The sequence below is a fragment of the Echinococcus granulosus genome (assembly GCF_000524195.1).
Source record: "Echinococcus granulosus chromosome Unknown EG_S00056, whole genome shotgun sequence".
In the NCBI taxonomy this organism is placed as follows: domain Eukaryota; kingdom Metazoa; phylum Platyhelminthes; class Cestoda; order Cyclophyllidea; family Taeniidae; genus Echinococcus; species Echinococcus granulosus.
The window spans coordinates 414,328-438,006 of NW_020170436.1; the positions used below are offsets into that span (position 1 = coordinate 414,328).

A 23,679-nucleotide genomic window follows, 5' to 3' on the forward strand; every position below is an offset into this window, starting at 1 on the left:
CCTCCCTCTCACTAAGTATCGCCTTTGCCGTCTTAGAGAATCCCGATAACTGACCCTTGACAGTAGTCAAGTGGGTGTATAGAGGCATTCCCATGCTGCTTCCTCTGACCGGTTTAAAAACTAGCGTCCGGTAGGACTGGTCAGCATTTATTTTCTGAGTCGTCGCTTTGGTGATTAGCCAGTCTAATGATTCGAAATTAGCCTGTGTCTTGAGGCTAAAAACGACCAAAAGACAAGTCCAAGAAGGCTTTAATAAAAAAATGGCAAATATAATCTTTATACATACCCAGAATGTTCTGTAAGATGTGATTTTTGAAAAAGGCCTGACTTGGTAGTAGTGCTAGGTCCTGAAACTCACACCTTATAATGTTATCAAGATTAATCAAGGAGGAGGTGAAAAAAGGAGAAAGAATAGCATAAAAAGCCATACCAGTAGCTCTAATACCTTTTGCGTGTCGAAAATATATAGTTTGTCTTAGTGCCATGCCTTCCTTCATCTTCAGGGTAGACTCAGGAAACTACACTGCCTTCGCTATCCGGTATGGCTTTGGCCTGTGCTAGCAAAGTCCAGCTATTCCTTATATCACTTTTGCATATCCTTAACAATATTTGGACTTTTTCGTCGCTCAAAAGGACCTGGATTTCAACATAATAATGTGTCACCGTGACAGTGGTGGCTCGTCTCCCTGCGACACTTGTAGCAACACGTTCTATTTCAATGAAGGCTTTGAGAAATTCCCACTGATTAAGAGTTTACAAATAGAGCTTTAGTCTGCTAAAAACGGCTCGGTTGCAAATGTGGACGAAATGTGTAAATATTTTTTAGTAACAGAATGTGAATTAGTTGATGTTATTTTTGTCTGTAGCGGCTTACATTCTTTGCAAAGAACTACCCGACTTGCCAGTGGGCCACAACTTCAGAGAAAACCTTAAAGTGTTATTTTATCTCGGATAATTGATTTGCGTCGTTTAAAGCAAGATATTTTTGTGTGATTATTGCCATTCCTAACTTTGTCATCCGCCAAATGATGCTGTAAAATTCAATAAACATGTTGCCCAAACAAATTTTTTAAATAAGAAGTATTTATGCCTCTATCTTAAGGTTTGTTTATTGTTGTGTGCCTTTTTTAAACGACTCAAAGTGGCACTTCTCCCCAAATCACCTTGAAAATGGGAGCGCGCAATTTGGGCGGGTGGAGGTCTATGGATATAGTACAGTTGTGCGCCTGTGTAGGCTTTCCCTACATTGGTGGTATCATAGGCTCCTCAATGATCGTAAAGAACTTGGAGTGGTACAAGAATTTGAAGAAACCGAAATTCACTCCCCCACCTTGGTTTTTTGGTCCAGCATGGGGCATTCTCTACGGCTGTATGGGGCTCGCCTCTTTCATTCTTCTGCAGGAAGCTAAGCCTGGTGCCAACATTACACTTCCGCTCGTCCTCTATTCCACTCATTTGTTACTCAACTGGTCATGGCCGTACGTTTTCTTCGGGTTGCGCAAATTGAAGATTGTAAGTCCCTAAAATGGATTACATCTTTTATTTTTAACCAGGTTCTTTAATTACGTACTTTGTTAATTTCAGTCAGTGGGAGTGATAATTGCCACCACAATTTGTGCGACACAATCTGCTATTCTATTCTCTGGGATAAGTACTGCTGCTGGCTGTATGATGATCCCCTACGTGTTGTACTTGATATTTGCCTCCTACCTCAACATCGGTACCGCGATTCTTAACCAGAGGAGCCCCAAATCCATTTGATCACTGCTATTCTTCTAGTCTTTTTTTTCGATCTGATTGATTATTATCGAATTTCCATTCTTGCTTTTTGCATATTTTTGGGTGGGTCCTCTTCCCTAGAAGTTCCTTTCCTGGACTTATCAGTCACAGTAGAGAGCAGGTTTCTTAATGAGTTCTGTCCTTTATTATTTTTGTATTCTGATAACCTATTTTTCTTACAAACCATGCTTTTCATTGATCTACTCAAATGCTGTTTAAAAGTTGAAGCTCCTTCATCGTTATAAAGCGAACTGGACCGTTGGCATCACGGGATTCGGTACAGCTCTGTCACACACGCGTGATGCTAGGGTACCTGAAAACATCTGAGAGGTGAGGAACATACTATCGTCATCTTGATAGCATTTTTTCAGGTCACATCAATGTTACAGCCTGTGCTGCATCTTAACAAGCATTTTGTGAGTAAACGTGTTGGTGACAATCTTAGCGTCGTACCAAGCACAGAGGGTCAAGGAGCTGAACCCAGATGAGGAGCGTGGTCACATTATCTTGCGAACACAGCGATCATGCTTTTCTAGATTCCACAGGGACGGCCTTATAGGGTTTTATAACTGCCTCCAGTGTTTGGCTGTTGATTGTCACGACATTTTGAGGGCGTGTTGGCACACAAAGGATTCCAAGGCCAGAATTCAGACACGGTAGATCAAAAACGCCAGCAAATTCTATCCATACTTCACCCCTGGCGCTCCAAAGTTTTCCCTTTCAGTGTTGAGATGAGTTGGTGGTACAGACGAACCTAATGTCACGGGGAAGGCTCAGGGCAATACACAATTCCACTGTCCAATCTACCTCCCACAGTGAGTGGATACCACGCTTTGAAGCGAACTTCCCTTGAACCAGTTGGCTAAGAAATGGTCACCATCCGTGAGGACAGATACCCGCATCACGTGGCGCCCTCGCGATGTACCTTTAAGAGGCAGGCTATAAAAGTACAGAAAAGCGATGTTGTTTTTGTCCTCTACGTGGCTACCGTAATAGTCACACCTTTCTTCTTCTTCTTCTAGAAGAGGGTGAATTGCTTATAACCACACAATTTATCAGCACGTATGTGTGTGGGTGTCCACAAAGGCATCAGGACACAGGAGATCAAATGGAAAAAAATAAATAACCTTGGGCATGAAATCAGCCAGTCAGAACCTCAGAGAAAAGTTGACCACCACACAGTCCACAAGAGATAAAAAAGAGGAGTAGTGTAGTGTTTGGGCTTCTCTCGATCATGCTGACCTCACTTGAATGGGCGCGTGATCCGTTGCGGTCGCCTTGGGGGCTGAAAAATCTAACCCACTGACCTACGACTCGTAGCCAATCACCGCATGTGAGTGGCCTGGCATATTGCTGTCGATCTACTTCACGTCCATTCTTTGTTTAAGTGTGAAAGAAGTGGACACGTAGGCTTGCGTGCCGCTCCTTCTTCACGAACCACTAAATTCAAATAACCCGACTTCCATTATTAAGGTCAAGGGTGCAGATGAGGGTAATCAGGTGGCTGAAGTGGTGCCAACTCACCACAGTGGTCACACGAAGTGATGGGGCTGGGGAATGGAGGTCGCAAGTGCACAAAACCAAGCGAATGAAATCCTTCGAAGGATACCATAAGACGTTTGTGCTACGAACCACAGAGCAGGCTCTACGACGACGCACGTTTTCACCTCGCCTATCTGACCGACGAGGAAACGCAACCTCAGAAGGTGGTGATGAAGCATACGATCAGGCCATGGAGATTGATGAGGCTAGACAGATTTGGCAGCCGCTTCGACGCCTACCACCACCTCGGGCAGAAGAGTCCAACCCTCATAAGACGGAAAATGAGATCGAGAAGAGTTCTGAGTGGGAGAAAGAGTACGATGAGGCGATGTGCAAATAAAAGCAAAAGCTCCACTTAGCACTACATCAAGGTCAAGGGAATGAAACAATCCCAACCTGTGGGGCGCACACAGGCACCGCATTCCAGGTGTGCATAGGTAATCGACACTAAAGACCTCTGGATTTGAAGGTTCCTGGTTATCCAGTTGGGGTCTCCTAGACCTCTGATACACTGATCCACGATGCCAGTTCCCCTTTGTCGTCCTAACTGCCCATCATCGAAGTCGACCTCGCATCTCCTGATAATCAAGCGAAACTGATTCTCTGCTTAGTAGAACAGTTGGATAGACCCATTTTCAGACTGACACCTTCGTCCGATCATTCCCCTGTTTTCAAAAAAAAGATCTTTCGGAACGGCAAAAGGGGTGGTGGCGTCTTCATCTCACTGGGGACGTCTTTTTCGGCAAATCGAATGGCCTTAACCGATAGCGATTTACTCTTGACCGACTGTCACGTATCACAAGGGTATTCACACAGCCGTGCTTAGTTAACCGCATTAAATTATCGTCGATGGCCCCTAGAATCTTTCCACAATACAAAACTCTTGCACTTTAGAGCCTAGAAAGAAAAGACATTTGGCGATAAACTCGGAGAATGTCGATTCCCAAAGGCACAAATTATTTGCAAGCAAGGGATATGCGTGGTGGCGTGGCAGCCGAACGCGCAAACAGCTTTGCTGGAGGAAGGCACTTTGGAGGCAACCCTTCAAGGTATTAAATCCTACGACACGTCAGGGAAATACTAAACAACCCCGTCTCCCAAAAAAACTCACTTATACCACTTTGGTTTATTTTTCAAATCATGCAAACAAGTAGGAGTTATAACCTCGTCGCAAGCTTATCATTATGCTACTTCCTGCCGACAAAACACCATGCCTACTTATGAAGTGTGAGTAGTCTTTGCTCATAGGTGCAGATGGGGCATACTGTCCCAGAACGCCACTTAAACGGGTTTGGAGAAGATCCAATTAATTTTATCCCATTTAAAAAGAAGAGTTGTGCGCCTTACATCCCCCACCCCCTTAGATAAGAACCCCTTGCAGATGGTGGAATCAGAGACAAACCAAAGTGCCAAAGAGAGGGCGATCGACGACCACCAGCTTGCCTTTCAGTCGAAGGCAGGTTAAACAATCACAGTGCTTAATGATTGATTTAATAACTTATTTTATAATTTTTCGGTGAGTAAAAAGCAACAATTTTGAAGCGGTGTGTAGAGCTCCCATACACACAGCCCGGCAACAACCACAATCACAAACAATTAGCATAGTGGTGTAAATAATGACGATGATAACGTGGGGGATGACCTTGGAGCCGGTGATGTTGAGAAGGAGATAGGGAGAAGGTGGAACAAGAGGGGACCAAGAATGTACACGAGGAATGCGGCAGCGACGGCAGAGTTAGCAGCCAAACAGCGAAGGGCAGCTAATTTCGCCGTCTATTGCGTCGCCGTTTAAGTTGGCCCCGTTGAGGGAGCTCCTCCGGCTCCACATCCACCTCCACTACAGCAGCTGATGTGGCGGATGACAACGCCGGCTCCAAAAAGTACCTTGCGTTAGTTACTGCATCCTGGAGGAGGCAAAAAACATGGAACTCACAACTTATCGAGGAGGGGAAAGGGTCATTCATCAACTGGATTGACGAAAGGTCATGTTGCTTGGGAATCTAGTTGTACCACCTCCGCTGCGAGAATTGCAAAAGAAAATCAAATCGACAGGATTGCCATGAGACCTTCAGGTCAATCACTCTGTTTGTGGCACGAATCAGTGCTAGTATTTGTCATAACCGTGCAAAGAACACGTGTCACATATACGTGACGCCAACAGCGAACGTAATAATCTCGAAATGACCTTGCATTCAAAATAGTGTCTAGATAGAGGAACATGAAAGATGTGCTTGCTTTCAAGAAGAACAAGGAGTCAGTTTGAGTTGCTATTGAGGGAGGAGATATTTAAAACCCATTTCAGCAGACTGAATGAGAAGGAAAAAACTGCAAGGGGGATTACTTTTTGGAGAACCGTCCAGTAAAAATCAAAATACGCAGACGTGGTGGCCCATAGTAAAATGACGCCGTTTATCCGCCAAACCCATAAAAAAGGGTTCTTGGTAAACTTTCGAGAAGTTCTCATTCTCGGGGCTGCCTTCACCAACATTCCAGAAACGGTTTCCACCTCCCCCTGCTCAGCCTCTCACGATTGGCTACGCCTTAAACTCAAGGTCAACAAGTTACTACTAGTTGCACGTGGCTAAGATGACTCAGTGGCTCCAAATCAAACTCGAACCAATATTCGACAGTCTCCACCAGCTCTCTGCCAGACTCGTCCGCGTTCGTCCAGCCTACATCAGTCAGGAAAGGCGTCTGCCCTAAAGGGTGGAGGGGGAGGGGGAGGAGCGGGACGGTTCGATAGGACTCACACCAGAGGCATGTAGAAATCTCAATCCATAACCAATACCAGTTCAGTTTGTAATACGAAGTGGAACGAGCAATCGATCCACTGCTCCAATCAACCAGATTTGGACTGGAAATGGCATGTCATGTCCTCTCAAAGGTAGGTCAAGAATATTGTCACCTCTTTTCAGCGCAAAAAAACCCTCAAATTCGCGGACTGCAAACAGGTTACATTTTAACGTCGAAGGGACAAACTGCCAGTTTGGATAATCACTGTGAGAAGGATCTACCAAGGGCAACTACCAGTGCATCCCGTAGGAGATGCAATTGCTCCTGGAGTTGGTGAGAATGGGGAGGGGGGAACACCGCCCCAATAGTCCAGACGGCTACTCTGTGTGGATGAAGAACTTAGGTGGACGAACTGCTGCCGACGCTGTAATAGTTTTCGGATTTCGGCCAAGGAAACCGACTTCCGGCTATTCATGAGACTGTCCGAGGACGGTCGAGACTGATGTCAACAGAAGGACAGTGACCTCGGAGGCAGCGAGTCAACGCCAGTCAAGGCAAGGCGACAGAACAAAAGAATGCAGGTGCGCATCGAATCGCAGCCAAGACGGTGCACAAACTGCGGCAGCGTAGTGTATCCCGTCTCCAAGGGCGAATTTGACAACGCGGGGGTCAGCAAAACAAACTTCCACTTATTCACCAGACCATTGGATAACAGACGAGAGGCAGTGAGTCAAGACGGTGGAACAAAGAAGTCTAGAGCATCCAACTTTAAATCGTGAAGTAGAGTTTGCCACAGTAAAAGAAAGAAAACATAAACGAAGCAAAAGAAAAGTGACGGACAACCGACCCCCTAAAAAGTCGTCCAACCAATCAAGCAGTTGGGCGGGCGTCAATTTCAGTGGCAAAAGTTAGTTGGACTTGACAAGGTTAAGGGAGAAGCAGCGAAGTGGCCATAAGAGAGCGCATCCCATCGAACTCGATGGTTAGGAAGCAAAGGAGCGACAAATAGAACCAAAAAAAGCGAAAGGGGAAAAAAGAGAAACATAATTACAAATTGAAATGAAACACCTACCTGAGGGATAAAATTTCCTACAAAGTGGAGAAACAACGCCATTTAGAGAGATTGTTTCGGACTAGAGACGTTTCTACCGAGGGAATAGATGGAGCTAAAACTTATCTCAACGCATAAATCCCTCATCACCCTCGGAATGGAAAACTGATTATAGTGATCAAAGAGCAAAAACCGACAACTCACGAGAGCATTGAGCGCCTCCTCTACGCCTTCGTCAACATCTTCGATGAATTTTGAGGCGATGAAGGGTTGCTGGTGCTCGTCTTCGACGCGCGGCGGCTCATGAGGCGAGGCGACACGTCCCAGTGGTACTGTTACTCCCCGCGGGTTGGCTACAACAACACCTTCCGCCTTCGCCTGATTGGCTGGAGTTGACGCCGCGCACGAATAGCTCCGCGCCACCACCACCGGCGCCGGCAGTGCTGTCATCTCTGCTGTCGGTGTTGTCACTTAAGGGTTAAAAACGTTGTTCCTTATGGTTGAAAGGAGGCTGCTTGAAGGGAATGGAAAAGTAAGCAAGCCTCACCGGAACTGCGATCAAGGAAGGAGGCCACCTTGTCCCCGGCAGAACAAGGAATAGAGGGGAGGTCAACTGCCTCCGACCTCACACGAAAGTGCCAATCAAGACTGCGATAGCGACGTAGTCGGACGCCGCCACCACCACCAACACCATCATATCTACTTCGAAGGAGGGAGGAGTCCTCGGTGATGTTGGAGGCGGAGAAAGTGGAGTGCATCAGGAGGCTTGAAAGTGAGCGAGAGAGCTGCTCGTGAGAAGTCTAAAAACGTGAGGAGGTAAATAGGGCGTCTACGATGAGGTAACAAGTAGGCGATCTTCAGTGGGGATAACGCACCCTAGAATGCAGAGAATGCGTCCGGGGAGGAGCATCCCCATCTTTGGATACTTCCTCCTCCTCCTCCTCCTCCTCTTCTTCTTCGACCGCTATCACGGAGTCGTAGTAGACGCTGGAATAGGTGCCTCCACCACCGTTACCACCATTAAGAGAGCTACCAGTGGGACTGCTAGGTCCGGCCGAGGGAACGGTGGGTAGAGGTGTAACCTCCATGACAACGGAACGCCAAGTAGTCTGTGGTGGCGGGGCTGTCCATGTCCACCGTTTTGATGCGGTGGTGATGGCGGCCACTTCGTCGTAGATAGGTTCGGGAGAAGGTGGGCGCAGGATCTCGGAGAGTCGACGCGAGGGCACTGCCGACAGTGAGGAGGGGCGATCTGCGAAGGAGGGGAGGAAATCACGACTCAGCCAATGGAAATCCAGACCTTCTACAATACAATACTACGGGACCAAGCATGTTCCAAACCAACGAGAGCTTGAAGGATAGGCTTCACTCTTGAAAAATCTTATTCCTCTTAAATTCTCTTTGGGAGAATGCCATTGAGTACGAGATCTGACCTCTGAAATTAACTGATCGGGGGAGTTCTGAAAGGCGTAGACCTCAGGAATGAGCCCCTGAGAGATATATCCGAGTATCTCCAATATGCCCACCTCGTTCAAGTCACCGTCAAAGCACTGGCAGAATCGAGGAGCGATCCAGCCGCCCATCTGACGCCAGCGCTTTGCTGGACTCAAGGTTGCTAAGAATCTGAACATCCTAGGCGGATCCAACAGTCGCATTCAGCTCTCCTACAAAATTCGTCAATCCTTCTTCCTTCGCTCTCGCCAATCAGTCCCGCAGCTACCTTTTCTTCCACTTTATTCATTCCCCATGATTGCAACCTCTGTTGGATAGATGTCCCGAGGGTCCCGCTATCCGTCGTAACAGTTCAGTCAGTTGCGAACCTTTCTAGCCGCCCAATCGAGTTAGTTTGAGATTGACTTGCCATTGACAAAAGTGACAAATACTGTGAGGGCGAAACACACACCGAAGCACCCTCAGATGATGGTCGGTTCTGGCGCGAGGAGAATCTCGGCCAAAGTGAAGTTGAAACATGTCGCACGCGCACACGGGCACACACACACACACAAGCACATAGAAAAATAGAGGGACAACCACTCGGTCCTCTAAAATTAGCATTCGCAAGTATTTTCTTCTAATGCAAAGGTCACACTCCTTCCATTCCTTCATCTTCTTTTATGTGTGTTGGCGTGCGGCTTCTTGAAAGTTGCCACCACCCGCAATTTGTGTGTTCCCTTCCCTCCTCTCCACACTCTATCGCCGATCCAGTCTTTGTAATTCCATAGTGGAGGTACACATCACATCCCACTGGGTCAGTCTATTTCAATGCCTTTTCACTGACTTTTGTCGAGCCATGGCAACTCGAGACTTTCTATCAAGCTCTTTTTACCTGTTCACCGATCAGGCCAACAGTGGGTCCTCATTGCCCAACCAACCACACTTTGTAGATTCCAAGTTCAAGGGTAGAGGTGTAGCTTGCTGATGCCGACTCAGAGGAGTAAGCAGGAGGTGGGACTCTAGTGTCGTTCTTCAAAAGGCACGCCAGTTCGTGGGAATAATGCAACTGATCACTGAACCAGTCCTGCCGTTCGTCCAAGAGTTCAAGGAAGGTCACATACACACACATCCGTTCCACTTTAGCGGAACGATCTATCTCAGAGTAAACCAAGGACTTCTAGTTGTGGGGAAGTAGGGAAAAAAAACGAGTCCGTAGATTGGGGGGTTGAAGAATCAGAAAGAGGTAATCCGTTTTGTTTGTCTTCTTTGTCCCCATAACCCCCACCCCTCGCCTCGCCGCCACCGCCGCAACCGCAACAATAGCTTTTATGTTGGTCCCACCGATTCTTGGCATTTGTTGCGTGGGTAAACATTTATTATTCACGGAGCAGATGTCAAAGCGACAGAGGGGAGATGCTGATAAAGTCTCACCCACGCACCCTCACTTCCATAAGGGACAATTCCGCGTTTTGTGTGGGTTGTTAGCCATTAAAAAAAAACAGAGATTTCGTACCCCATATACGAGTTCCCTTTCGGCCTCGAGCGATTAGCGGAGGAGGGAGTGTTTACACCTTCTAGGAGTCGGTTAGTTCAATCGAGACGTCATGGTAACTTGCTTTCAGGGTAATAAAACATCTCATCATGGTCGATTTGGAACCCACATGTGGAAGAGTGACTTGCAAGTGGGATCGGAGGTTCTGTCACCCGAAAATGCTTGACCACACTGCCACATTGGCAGAAGCGGGCTCAAATAACCGCATAACTTTCAGGTCTCACCTTCTCTATTCCATTAAGGCCCACTGTAAATAGACTACTTGCGACGATATCAGGAGGCAGATTCAAACTCCGCACGTAAAGGAAATGCTGAACATCATCCGCGATTGGAGTCGCGAGGTACGGAAGAATCTCCCCCATCCAAGTGACGAACTGTTGGAACATGTTGAGTTGGATGAATTAGTCTTTAGCTGGGGAGGAGAGTCCACCACATCGGGCCACTTGGGCCGTTCAAGTGCGCTCTTGAGCTTGCGTGCAATGAAAACGATGTCCAGGCTTGGATCACAATCCCAACCTGTGTGGATCGCCCGGAAAAAAATTAATCAGCCTTCCAAATACCTGCACCACGAATCTATCTAACTTCCTCTATGGCTACTCCTGCCGGTTCCACCTTCAATTAACTGTCGACGGTTTCTTTTTTCCAACTCATCACTCAGCTTCGGTGCTTTTATCTCCCATGAGACCCCACCAACAAATGCACACGCGCACGCACTCTTACTCGCTCCTTCAAATCCGTCTAGTTCTCTGGAAAAAGATGTTGGCGACTTTAGGGCATCAGTACTCAACCGTGACCCACGTTGAAGTGGCTCCAAGTGCTGCGCATTTTGAATGGTGGGGAGTCTATCCTCCGATCTCCTCTAGTACAAATAACTGAAATTCATAATTCGTCCATCTAACAGTCGCATGGGAGCCCCCCGCCCTGGTGAAGAAATAGGGGCGAATTCCGTGCATGACAATAACTTCCACACATATAAAGTTCCACACATTTGATTCTGGCTCAGTCACATGGAGAATTCAAGGGGTCCATCCTTCACAAAGCGCAGTGCTTATTGGTTCTGAATTAGTCCCACGGCGAATAGCATCAGGCAAAACAAACCACCCTCCTGCGGCTCGGCAGACCCCGCCTTACCTCTTTTATATACGTTTTTGATCTAGACAACATATTCAAGCTATCTGATCTTCCCACAGCCTTCGAGATAGTATTCTTCCCATACAATGCGCCTTTACTCCCATTCGATGAGGATGGCATTGGATAAAACCACCTAACCTATCGATACGCCTCCAGCATCCATTCGTTCATCTTCCTTCATATCACAATATCCACCGTCAAAACCGTCTTTCTGCAGGTACTACTTGACTGCGAGCTGGCAGTATAGTCATCAGTAGGTTCCACAAGGCCCAGCCACCTCCTCTCTTGCGAAGGCTTCCAAGTGTATCCACTCGGTTCTGGATTGAATGCGGATGCCAGCTGGCCCGTAATTTTCTTCTCCTTCTCTCTCCTACAGCAGATAAGATGCCTGATGCTCCAAGTTTGCAAGATGGTGAAACTACGTCTCATCTCGGTTCGTCAGACCGGCTCCAGTGGCTTTGGTAGAGACGGTGGCACAGGCAAGACTTCAATCTAGCATCAGATGCTGCTGAATTTTCGCACGAGGCAAGAGACCAGTACCTGCTAGTTGTTTCATGACTCACCACATACAAAACATCATTAGTTTTTTTTGAAACGGACGTTTTGGACAGCTTAATGCGATTTGTAGTAATGAAGAGAGAGAGAGCGAGCTGTCGTAGTGGGCCGAATTCGGACGATATCCTCCGATGGCTCGAAGGTGAAAGAAGCTAGACTTTAAGACCTTGGGTTGGTGAATAAACACCTCCAAGAGGATTCGACGAAGCCTGAGTAGATGAGTCTATGCAACGCGACAGCGAATCAATTCAACTCGAATCCTTCACTAAACAGAGGCAAGAAATTCTGCAACAATCTAATCATTCTTTACATCAAACTTACCGCCATTCATTGATGGGGTAGTAGCGCCAGCCACACTAGAGGCATTCGAAACGGGATTGGACGGAGTAATGTGCCCTAGAGCCTCAATGATAGCTCGGATCCACCGACCCATCACTACAGTGTCGCCAGCATCAAGGAGCAGCAGCAGGGGCGTAAGAGATGGTGCGGACAGACGGACAGCAGAGGGGTGGCGTTTATCCGCGGCTGGGGCAACTTCCACTACGCCCGGCTGCAATGGCAGACTGAGGAGGAGGGGAGGAAGAGAAGGACGAGGCGATGAATTGCTGTTGCCACATTCCACGCCCAATGTAGAGGCGTAAATCTCCAAAATAGAGGCATGCAACACGCAATACCGACGTGTCCACGAGAGGCGACCAGGAATGGAGATAAAGATGTCGCCTAGAGGAATACAAATACGACTGTTCAAATGGTAGTTGAATCGGAATATTCCACAAATAGGCTTTTGCTAAGACGGAAGTGAGAGAGTCGTCTGTTGGCTGAAAAATATCCTTGAGGTTGAAGAACCAGCACATAGCTCCAGCACTTAGGGTCGAAGAAAAATCATCCGAGAGGAAGGAGTACTTAGGGATTGAAATTGGCATCACGTGATTTAAGTTTTGGAATGACGGGTTATTGCAACTCTTGCTATTCCAGAAATCTACTAGGCGTGTTCTGGTTTGAGGTTCTAGAAATAGGTATTAAATTCAGTTCATAATGAGATTGGTTTTCACCCCGACAAGGCAATAAGACAAGGGGATGAACATTGTAGTGGACTAATAGATCTCTTTGCCTTAGAGTCGCTGAAAAAGACATGAACACATGGCAGACGTAAAACCTCTTGTGTAATCCAAACACGGGGCAGCAGGCACAACTTTTTTCCACCTGCGAAGCTACTTTATTCCTACCGTTACACCAACCGTCTAAGGAGAGCGAGGGGATCAAAAAGCCTGACTGCCAAGAATTTCTCCTGTGTGTGTGACTTGGTGTTGGACGGGAATGCCTCTCCGTAAAAGGCATGGATTGGCAACCCCACTTGCCCTTTAAGTAGGCACGTCTGATAGCTCTTCCACAGTCGTGATGGGTCTAGGGAAAGAACCCTCGAGAGTCACCGAAGGTAAATACCACCAACCAGCCAGTGACATCTCCCGGAAGGTCTCATGAAATAAATCTCAAGTGTGAGACCACCAAGGATTCGTGAAAAGGTTCCGGTTCTGGCCCCTCAACTCGCTTTCCACATGTTTGGGTACGGTGAAGAGGCTGCGTGGAATTAATTGCCAAAAGACGATCAAGTCTCGAGTTTCTCCGCACCACTGGAGATGCTGCGGAGATTTTAATTGTATATACATGTGGCAAAAGCTACATTTTATCATCAATGGCCATCACCATCAAGTGGAGAACATGCTCACCTTTAATGATAACCAGCCACATGCCAGAAGGGGACACTTATGAGCTTTTACTTATTTATTTCCCTCCCTCAGCTCCCCAAACGCTCACCGTACCTAACGCCTAGCTGGTATAAGCAGATCCAACACCCACGTATTCCAGCTTGCCTGCAATATCCTCAAGACAGCTATCTCTCCGCTGTCATGAGTCCGTTTTGGGGCTGATTGGAGGTCAAAAACGTTCGGCATTCCCCCCATCAATGTCAAAGAAGACTAATTTGCGCGCCCAGCTCACACACACAAACACATGATGAAACACTGCTTTCTATCCTGTGGGTGGAATTCTCGCAGTCACCTTCAACATAGCAAGAAACAACGAATTCGCTAAAGTACAAGCACAGCCAGTGTCGTCACATGACACAGGCAAATACGCATAAGTACAACGCCTTCTTCGGTCGCCTCCTCTTCCTCCTCCTCCTCCCCATTTCTCACTCCTTCCCCAATGGATATAATTACGTGCGACACCTCGAAGATCAATCCACCCAACAGCCACCCAGGCCGTTCCCCCCTAAGAGATGGTGAATTGACGAGCAAGCTAGCTAGCGAGCGGGCAGACGGACGGACGAACAAACGATTTGCATACATGTGTGCACCAGCGAGAAGGGTTGACAGCCAAAAAAATATAATCACGTAATTCGATGTGAATGCCTGCCTACCTGCCTCTCTCTGTGCTCGTGCATGCGTATGCCAATGTTTGCTTACTACGGAACGCATACACACACACACACACACACACACACACACACACACACACACACACACACACACACACACACACACACGAAATGGCGAGGGCTAAGAGTACGCCAAGTAAAGGGTTGAAAAAGTGGGCCAAATCGCGAGAAAAGGGGCATCTTAGGTTGATTAAACTACCAAGCAAGTGTTTGCCTATGCATTTCCCCTCTCCGCTTCCCATCTGAAGGCCTCTTTATTCTCCGATGGCTACCTATGGCGAAAGTGCAAAATCCCCAGCCCCACAGTCTACCGCCGACACGATGGCGAAACAAAGGCGTTGTTGGACCAACGCGCAGTCAAGCAAAGCGTCCAGGTTATCAAACCTGTCCTTTTCTGACTATCGCCAGCATAATGTGTCTTGCAATGACTGTCGACAGCACCGAAGGTCAAACCTTCTGAATGAAATTATTTAAAACCGGCAAACAAGAAGTTCCTAGGTAGTCTTAGCCCCCTATAAGACGATCTCAACCTATCAAGGAAACGATTATGCATAAAAACGCCAGGATAGCCTAGTCATGACGTCCAACCGCTTGTGTGTAGGCCGCTCCGTTGTTTGCGTGCGCGTCGGTGCCACCTAGGAAGGGTGCACTGCGAACGTGCTCGGAGAGCTAACCTAAACAGAAAATTGGCACTTTTTTCAATCCGTGGTAACCCTGTTTTACAGCCAACACTCAGAAGGAATCACCCAGGCGCCTACTCAGCACACACACACATACATTCTAGCACGGCGTAGGTGGCTCCAACACTCGCATCCAGTTTTTGTGGTTGTGCGTGGAGGTTGCACACTCCTTTGCTAACTTCTCGTAGTCAAGAATGGAGACCAGAGCGCTAAACGGCAATGGTTACATCGAGTTTACACTAGTTTTTGAACTCTTTTTTTTTTAAATATACGAAGAGATGAATTTGCCCGATAAGACGTCTCTTCTGTCCGGGAGGGTAATTTTGAACTCCAGGCACGCACGCACAACTCTTGCCCACAGTACCTAAAGCAGGAGATAAAACACCGTTTCTCTTACATACAACAAAAAGCCCTCTCTTAGGGGGGGGCGGCGAGGGTCCATTTTTGTTAGTACCTACTTGTGGATGAAGTCACTTAACTACACCCCCACCCCCTGACCTTTGCCGTCTTCAACGAGGGCGGTAAAAAGGACTACCGCCTCCCTCTTCTTCCCAGAAAAACGTGCTCCAGGACCCACTTCGGACAAGACACATGACTAGTACCAAATGTAAGTGGGGAGAAAAAGGGAAAAAAAGAGGCAAAAGCCAACTTTAGGATCATTTTTTAATGAACCTGCAGAGGTGATAATGGCCTGATACCGCCTCAAGCCTCGAAGGAAATCCGAATTACTCCACACACCGTACTAGGGCACCATACCTCCGTGCTTTACAAATTCCACATGAAATATTAATGCGCCGACGTTCTCCTTAAAAAACTACATTTAACTCAAATATTTACCTTAAGTGGATGAAACATTAGAGAATTCAATGAGAGAAGGAAGGAGAGCCGTTTGCACCATCAACGCAGCATAAAGCTGCCGTAAATGAAGAGGAGGAAGCAGAATGTTTCCCCTTTTCGGAAGGACGGCCTTTTCCTTGACTAAGGGGAAATAATTTCAAACTCCTCTTTTCTGTGTTTCATTTGCATCTCTTTTTCCTTTCAAAATGTCTCCCTCTCCCCCGCTACTTGTCGTTCGGTGAGTCACATGTTTGCCTTCCGTCATTCAACGCAGCCGTGTCACCGCCTTTTTGCGATCTAGAAGGAATGCGCATTTTACGCGCCACCTGCTTCTGAAGGGCTCAGACCGTAGCACAGCGGCTGATCAAAATATTTCAACTGCGATGACCAGATTACTTGAATCACCTCCGTATTGGTTGGAGGAACCATTACTGATGCTCCCTAATGGCTACGGGGTGATCCTTCCTGTGCCCGCCTAACCTAACCCCTCTATTTCTCACCTGCTGACGCTGATTGGAACCCTTTTGACGATGTCAACCCACAGACCCCCTATTCCACTAGCCTTACAGCTTCTCTATACGCTAACAACGTCTTCATAGACTAACTCGGACGCTACATCGGTCACCGCCCAGTAGCCCAGCTCTGACACACTATCGCCTGAGAACCATTTGACGACTTCAACTGGAACAATAGGGAAGGCTTTTGTCCAAACAGATCGGCTAGTCACGACACGAAGAACACTAGAGAAGAAAGACATCTGCTGTGGATAGCTGAAACTGTGGGGACGCAAATCAAATCGCATCGGCTCTTGGTAGCCATTTGATCTCCCATTCCGCCTCAACACCGGTAATGACGCGAAATGTACATTGGAACAGTGGATGTGTGGAAATGTAGAACCCCTTATAGCCTTAAGTAGTACCTGGCCAATGAACTAGTATAATAAAGGTCACCAAAAGAGCACGTGGTCGGGAGGGGAAGGAGGAGTCCAAATTTATGCGGTGCACAGCGACATTCGCCGAACATGGAAGTCGGGCTGGGGTGATTGAGGATCAGAGCATGCCCTTTATCCTTTTAATTTTCCTAAATGTCATGGGAATAATATACTCAGATGCGCGGAATGTGATGGCCTAAAAATATGCGCCATTAAATCACACGTATATGTTAGCGTACCCATCCAACCCTCTCTTCACATGCACGCACATGCACATGTGACGCATTTAATTTACACGGGTGAATAAGATTAAAAAGAATAAAGGAAAAAAAAACAAGAAAAACCAAGTTGAGGGATGGTTAGCGCCATTTTGGGACAAATAAAACATCCGCTTAGCTATGGTAGTAGTGATGGTGGTCGATTTGCCTCTACCGCAGAGCCTGACTGGTATGTACGTGCTATGACAGGAATTATGGCGTGGGCGCTGTTCGACCCTGAACTGACGCACAGTTGGTGTCTCTGTCGTTCAAGCCAAAACATTGTCTTAAGAGTGCATCGCATCGAGAAAAACCTAAACCTGAAAACTGCGCCGTTCTCCCAAACGGGAAGGATAAAAGCAGTTAAAAACACAATGGATTACAAAGTGGTCCAGTTGCTGTCGTGGCCAATTCCGAGTCCAGAATGAATGTTCGTGGAACGGGCTGAATAGGAAATGGGTGTTAAGTAGCGTAGTGGAGCAGGTCTGATGCCTTCTACTTCCCCTCATGATACGCCCGCTACTGGGCCCGGCCCTAAGGCATTCGAGCACTTCCGCTACCAAGCTGGTCACTTCAACTACGGCTATCCGAAAGCGAAAAAACTTAAGGCAGTTGTCCTCAAAGCATGGAAAAAGTTGCCCTATTGTTCCAAACTCAACCAATCCACTTGCGACACACGAATTTGGAACGGACATCTACCGCAAAAATATAGGAAACATATTTCGCGCATAAGAGACATGCAGACCTGGTTAAAAAAAATCGGGATATCGAGTATGACCCTGGTGGTGTGTGGCAGTGATATCCCAAAGAGTTAGGAAATGAGTAATCGACCAACAAAAATAGCCCAACGCGGAACAGACGTCAGCAAAGTGACTTCACTCACCCGCCAGCACCGATTCATCCAAGCTCGTATTCGCTGACGAAGACGATGTTGATGACGATGACTTCATCGCCTGATGCTGTATTGCCATCTTTCCCGTCAAACCCCGAACACTGTGCCAGGCTCGCGTCCTCGGTGAAGTCATGGAACCAACCCAACCACCAGGCCCATCACTTCCAACCACCGCTTCAAGCTGCGTCCATCCAAACCTTCTTGTCGTCAGCGTCGGAGGCGACGAAGATTCAGCCATTTCCAGACCATCCGATGGCCGAGGAGGCAGGATAAGTGATCGTCGTTTCGGGAGATTCAACGAGTCGACTACCTTCTTGCGAACCGAGGAGAACAACCCTGAAGCTCGGGATTGAAAAAGATCGTAGGTCGAGACAGATGTGGAGGTGATGGAGAATATGCTTTGGCGATGATAAGGAGAGGGATTGACAACACTGGTAGCCACTAGCGAGGAATTCCTCTGATCAGAGGCCTCTCCATTAGTTCCATCGGTGGCGGAGCTGCTCGAGGAAATCAAACCCGAAAATCCGCTGTCCTCCTGTCCAGATAAAGGGGGGGGGGGGGGAGGTAAGCGCCCACTAAAATTGTTCAAGAGAAATTGGTTTTCTTAATCAAGATACCTACCTGATTGGCATCAAAAGCGTTAGGTGGAGGCAGTGGAGGTGGTGGCGGTTGCTGTCGTTGTGGCAGCGTCATCTCTACCCCACCAAGAAAAGTTGGTGATGCCTGGATGGGAGGTAGAAAGAGACTGTGGGGACGGGACTCCACGCCAGCCATGCTTTTTCGTCGTGACGCCGCTGACATCGTGGAAGCAGTTCGTGCGAAGTCGGTGAGGGAGAGCGCATCCACCACATCACTGGAACGACGACGGTGCTGACGGTGGGCCTGACGACAGTAGTGGCCGATGAACGACTCAGCGCGACTTGGTGTGATGCCTTGTGCGTACTGGTTTATTTGCTAAAACGGAGAAAAAGAGAAGATCGACGACGTTGACCTCTATCGCAGAAGCTATTAAAAGCTGATGATTCTACGAGGAAGCCTCTATGGGGATATAACACAAAGTGGATTTATAATCTTTTTTCTCGACACGGTTAAACCGTTTCGCCTTCCGAACGATCACAGACACGCAGGGTAAAATTTGCCTACTGGCCAAAATCAACCGTCCACGGATCCGACCTAGAGCCGCGCATATCTCCACAAAGAAAGTTTTTTACTCATCATCGCCGGTGGTGGGCTTAGGTATGTGTGTGCAAATAACTACTCCCTTTTCCGGACAGGGCTGAACACTTTTACTTGGTCGAACAACGAAATAGGGTACTCTGCATCTCTCTCTGGAGCCATTACAAGCAATCGAAGGGACCGAGAAATCGGATCTAGAATCGCCATTTTTTGGCGCCCCTATCAACCTTCCTTCCTATTTCGACTCAGATCTTCACGAAGAAATGAAAGGTTTACTTCATCAAGACCTATGCCAGCCACAATCGAGAAACATGACTTGAGTTTCAAAGGCAAGGACAAGAAACATGCTTCAAAAACTTCATCTACTGTCCAGATCAAACGACGGTCAGAAATTAGTTAGCTACATTTTTTATTCGCCAAAATTCCCAAGTTTCTCCAGCCCGAATCCCCAACCACGTAACTGAGATCTTCCAGGAAACTACGATATAGCAAGAAGGGGAAATGAAAGAGGATCAAGTGCTGATCAGAAACGGAAATGAAATGGTCCTTTCCTCATCCGAATCATGACTTTCCAGGTTACCGACCCCCCAAACGATAGACCTGGACCCTCTAGAAAATTAGTAACAGTAAAGGAACGAAGAAAGAGGAGACTAACGGCGATCCAAGCCAGGGCCTCCACTTCACAGTCTGCAGCGAACACGAGAGCCCGACCTCCGCCGCCATGAACTGTCGCAGCAGCGGCGACAGTACCGGTGCCAGGAGCAGTACTGACGCCGGCAGTATGCGTGACCTTGAAGACGTGTTGCATGCCCGACTCGCGACCCGCATACACCGCCATGGTGGAGGCAGCGGCTACAAAGAGGCTTACAGCCGGCGAGGTGAGCGCGGCATGGGGAGAGCGGAAACCGAGGAGGTGCGCGTCCGGCGTCAAGAGGCAGTGCCCGAGGCGACACCATTTGCGCGGCTTGTAGCGGTAGTATAGCGCACCGTTCAGTGTGCAAGACGGGGCAGCGCGGCGAGAGGAGACTTCGGACCTCTTGGGCAGCCTGTGGGTAAGTAGACAAAAGAAAGCACTGACCAATCAATCAATCTACTGATCAGTGAATATCTGAAGGCAATCAAGGACCCCACAGACCTCGGCTCTGTGATAGCCGAGATCGAGCCCTCAAATGATGAAGCCTACACTCGGATAAACCCTGTGGGGTAAACAAATGGCCAAACACCACATCAATAGGTCCGCACGACTTGGTTATTTTTGTCTCCGTGGTGAACAGCGAACTACGTGAGGCCAAGACCGAGTGGATCGCAAGACATACAAGGCAGGCTAAATTAGAGCAGAACGGCTCGGTGCATTTCTGGTGCGTGAAGCACAATGAGGGAGATGAAAAAAATGGAAACTTTTGGATGGCCTGTAGGGGCTATCTAATTCAAGTGAAGATGAAAGTAGTCTATGATTGGAGCCTTGACAGTATTGCGAAGACCGACTTAACCCTCATTAAAGGCATTTGGTTGGCCCAATTTGAACAGGGAGACCGTCCTACCCGCCGATTCGCCTTCTCGTGCGAGCATCTGCCTAAAACCGGGTCCATTCACTAGGATGAATGACATTAAGGACCCCTCGTCGGCGTTTTGCCCTAGTTTCTATACTCCCTTTCCATTTTACGACTGTGCGATGTTTACCTGGGTTGCCCTCCGGTTCGCTCGTCGTAGGCAGACAAAAGGACACTTTGAACGCGTTTAGTCTCAATTTTGCAGAACTTGGCATCCGGTCAGTTAACAAAGGTTGCTGAGTTTACAATAACCCTTCTATGGTTAGCTGTGGCAGATATCTTTCTACTCCGGTTTTCGTGTAGCAACTAAACGACAAAAGCCTTCCTCGTGGTTGCGGAGGGGACCCCGACCACATCCTACCGCCATGCTGCCTGGCATGGCATATGGCACACCCAAGTCCCCAGACAGTTTTATGATGGGCATAGTGGAAAGGGCGGGTCTAAATCCCACCCCGTTGCCTGATGCACGATTAAAGCGAATATCACTGAGCTGGAGTATTCCACGCAGAACTTCAGCAACGCAATTTTCAATGCAGTTACTACCGCAACTAGGCTGTGGTGGTTGAAATATAAAGGAGTTTGGTAGAGTGGTTGACCACCGTCCGTCTCAGAGTGAGCCAGAGAAGCAATCAGCCGCATCTGGCGGTGTCAGGTTAAGCAGACACAAGAATTGCTACTAGAAGGCATTTAAATTAATGAACCTGGAGGGTAAGTCTCCCCCCAATTTTTTAATTTGCAATACACGGTAACATCCAACGATCGCAGTATCAATAAATTTTGTCCCTCGTCCATGAAATGAGCGCATTTGAAGCAGGTGATGCGTAAATTTTTTTGTCATTTTTGAGAGGAGTACCTTTTTGGCAAGCCCACTGCTTCAAGTGAGAGGAGACTCACTGGATGACAAAAGAGGGAGGGGAAGGGGATGTTATTAAAGCAAAAGAATTCGCCCCCGAAACAGAGTTACTTAAACCCTTCGGAAGGGGCTGGGGTGACCACAAGGATGAAGTCCAAAAATCCGTCCAACTATAGTTTATAGTTTTGGAATTCCGACCTGGAGAGAAAAGCGTTTCCAAAAGCATCTCTTGCGTATAGAACCATTGGAACGAAAGAGGTGGGGGTGGGGAATTGAATGTAAGAAATACTCGTACCATCTTCTAGCTGAAGGAGAATTCGCCGGAAAGATGGAAGCAGCTCTTCTCTCCCATTCACCATCGCTAAGACCTTCGCTTCCACTGATGACTTTCGGTGAATACGGGTTTTCACCTTTATTCAAGCCATTTTTGAGGAGAATCTGGTACTACGGTTTCAAGAAGTAAATAAAATGCGAAGGTGTGATGTAATTCCCTACTTTGTAAGAAGCTAACACTAAATAGTCTAGATCCTCGAAAGGAGAAAATCCGAACATCTCAAAAATTCTCGCCAAATCATGCGGTCGGTTGAAATGAGTCTCCAATTACAAAAAACCCCTCTTAGATGGAGTTCACAGTCTGATATAACAGAGGAAGAAGTAACAAGGACACTGTGGTGGTATTGAAAACGGCAATATTCTCGCCATCATGTCGATCCACCGTCTACCATGCGAATACGGTGCAGAAAGTGGGAAAGAATCCCGAGTTCTTGGAATGGGAGGCAACGGACTTTCGATCTCTACCAGGCAGACAAGGGCATGATAATGTTTCTTCGTACTTCCGGCCTTTCTCTATTATTGTGATGAAATGACTCACTCCGACTTGAAAACAGCTTAACAGGCCATTATAGACACATCGTGACCAAAAGGTAAATCACCTTCGTTGAAGCAAATCACACAAAACGCGTCTTTATTTAACAGCATCACTAACAAAGATCCTGATACATCTGCATTTCAAGGCTTTGCATCACTCTGCAAGATGACATCCTACCAAATCGGATTCGAAGCTTCATTGCATCTCTCTCGCTCTCCTTATCAGTGTAAATCACACCATCCAGTCTCGGATTACTCCATCTAAACTTGAAACACTCATCTGAGCTACAACCACTCACCCATCCGGTCCCATCTCCAATGTACTTCAATTCATCACCCGGACATAAAACTCCACTAATATCTTCCGCTTTAATCACCAGGATATCACATTTGCTTGATAATGACAAGGCATTCATCATTTGCGCTACTAGACAGAGACAATGATGAAGACGAAAGCGATTAGGGTGACAAGACTGATGGGCGCGAGTCAAGAAAGTGCATATGAACAGCCTCCTTTGAATATGAAAATCCCAAAAGATCTGACGCGAGTTTTAAACTCTGTTGCCTCCTCGGCACCACTGACACCGAGTCGGCTTGACGTGATGTGAATTAATAAACAAAAGAAAGAAGATAATCACAGTGCTATCACGATTCTTGGAAAAAAAGGTGTGGGAGTTGGCCAATAAGATGCATCAGTTCGGTTGGAGCCAATGCAATAGCATTTGAAGTTGGGAAGAGGAGAGAGGGAGAGAATCCGCCGATCCCAACAATGTGCGAGTCACTTCTATGGAAAGGTGATGCAGGTCGACGAATTAATCACTATGATTCCAGCCACTGGAAACTGCTGGCAAGGCAGGAGCGCGTTGCTACTTTTAACCGCAGAAGCTTGTGTACAAATTCTAGATCGAGTACTACGGAGTGGAGTTTGTCAAAACGCTTTCTTGTCACAGTGCGTGAAAGGATTTCGCACAAGAAAGATTTCTAGATATTCCAGTGATAAATTGGCTAGCCATGAGGTTCCCTAGGAGAACGCATCAGACAGCGCTCCTTCAACAGCGAATTAATTCATCTTTTACTACAGCACCAGAGTATCGTAAAAACCGGGAGATCTGCGACATCTCCTTTGATAACAATTGACATCTACAAAAATTGAATGAAGATCAGATCAATCCACTCACTCACCTCGGTTAAAAGGAGTGTATAGGGGAGAGGGGATTGCGTAGGTGAGGCCTTATCAGTACCTCCTCCTTCCTCCACACAGACGTCGGCTGTGCGAGCAACCATGAGTGGGTGAAAAGGCAGATGTTCACACACACACACACACACACACACACACACACACACACACACACACACACACACACACACACACACACACACACACACACACACACACACACACACACACACACACACACACAC

The 23,679-nt window shown here is 47.5% G+C and overlaps 4 protein-coding genes across 4 annotated transcripts in view; 1 reads left to right on the forward strand and 3 right to left on the reverse strand. All coding sequences in view use genetic code 11, as the record gives it.

The window, feature by feature from the left end:
- EGR_06416 (putative kinase-interacting protein) overlaps positions 1-94 on the reverse strand; it is a gene marked incomplete at both ends in the record, with an annotated part of 15,613 nt that extends 15,519 nt beyond the window's left edge. Inside the window, one exon of the mRNA XM_024495665.1 lies at positions 13-94. Within this exon, the coding sequence (XP_024349941.1) occupies positions 13-94 (82 nt within the window). The remainder of the gene's footprint in view (positions 1-12) is intronic.
- A 1,109-nt stretch (positions 95-1,203) lies between these two features.
- Positions 1,204-3,661, forward strand: EGR_06417 (Translocator protein; the record flags this gene model as incomplete). The annotated part of the gene is made up of 3 exons (XM_024495666.1): positions 1,204-1,512; positions 1,585-1,720; positions 3,417-3,661. The coding sequence occupies 3 exons, from the start codon at positions 1,204-1,206 to the stop codon at positions 3,659-3,661; spliced, it is 690 nt and encodes a 229-aa protein (XP_024349942.1).
- A 1,420-nt stretch (positions 3,662-5,081) lies between these two features.
- EGR_06418 (hypothetical protein) lies at positions 5,082-10,477 on the reverse strand (the record flags this gene model as incomplete). Its single annotated transcript, XM_024495667.1, has 9 exons — positions 5,082-5,225; positions 5,899-6,020; positions 6,349-6,553; positions 7,310-7,575; positions 7,653-7,905; positions 7,981-8,357; positions 8,529-8,737; positions 9,478-9,716; positions 10,316-10,477. The coding sequence occupies 9 exons, from the start codon at positions 10,475-10,477 to the stop codon at positions 5,082-5,084; spliced, it is 1,977 nt and encodes a 658-aa protein (XP_024349943.1).
- A 1,452-nt stretch (positions 10,478-11,929) lies between these two features.
- Positions 11,930-23,541, reverse strand: EGR_06419 (hypothetical protein; the record flags this gene model as incomplete). The annotated part of the gene is made up of 7 exons (XM_024495668.1): positions 11,930-12,000; positions 12,099-12,497; positions 17,803-18,346; positions 18,433-18,765; positions 19,568-20,033; positions 20,825-21,090; positions 23,440-23,541. The coding sequence occupies 7 exons, from the start codon at positions 23,539-23,541 to the stop codon at positions 11,930-11,932; spliced, it is 2,181 nt and encodes a 726-aa protein (XP_024349944.1).
- Positions 23,542-23,679: the final 138 nt, after the last annotated feature.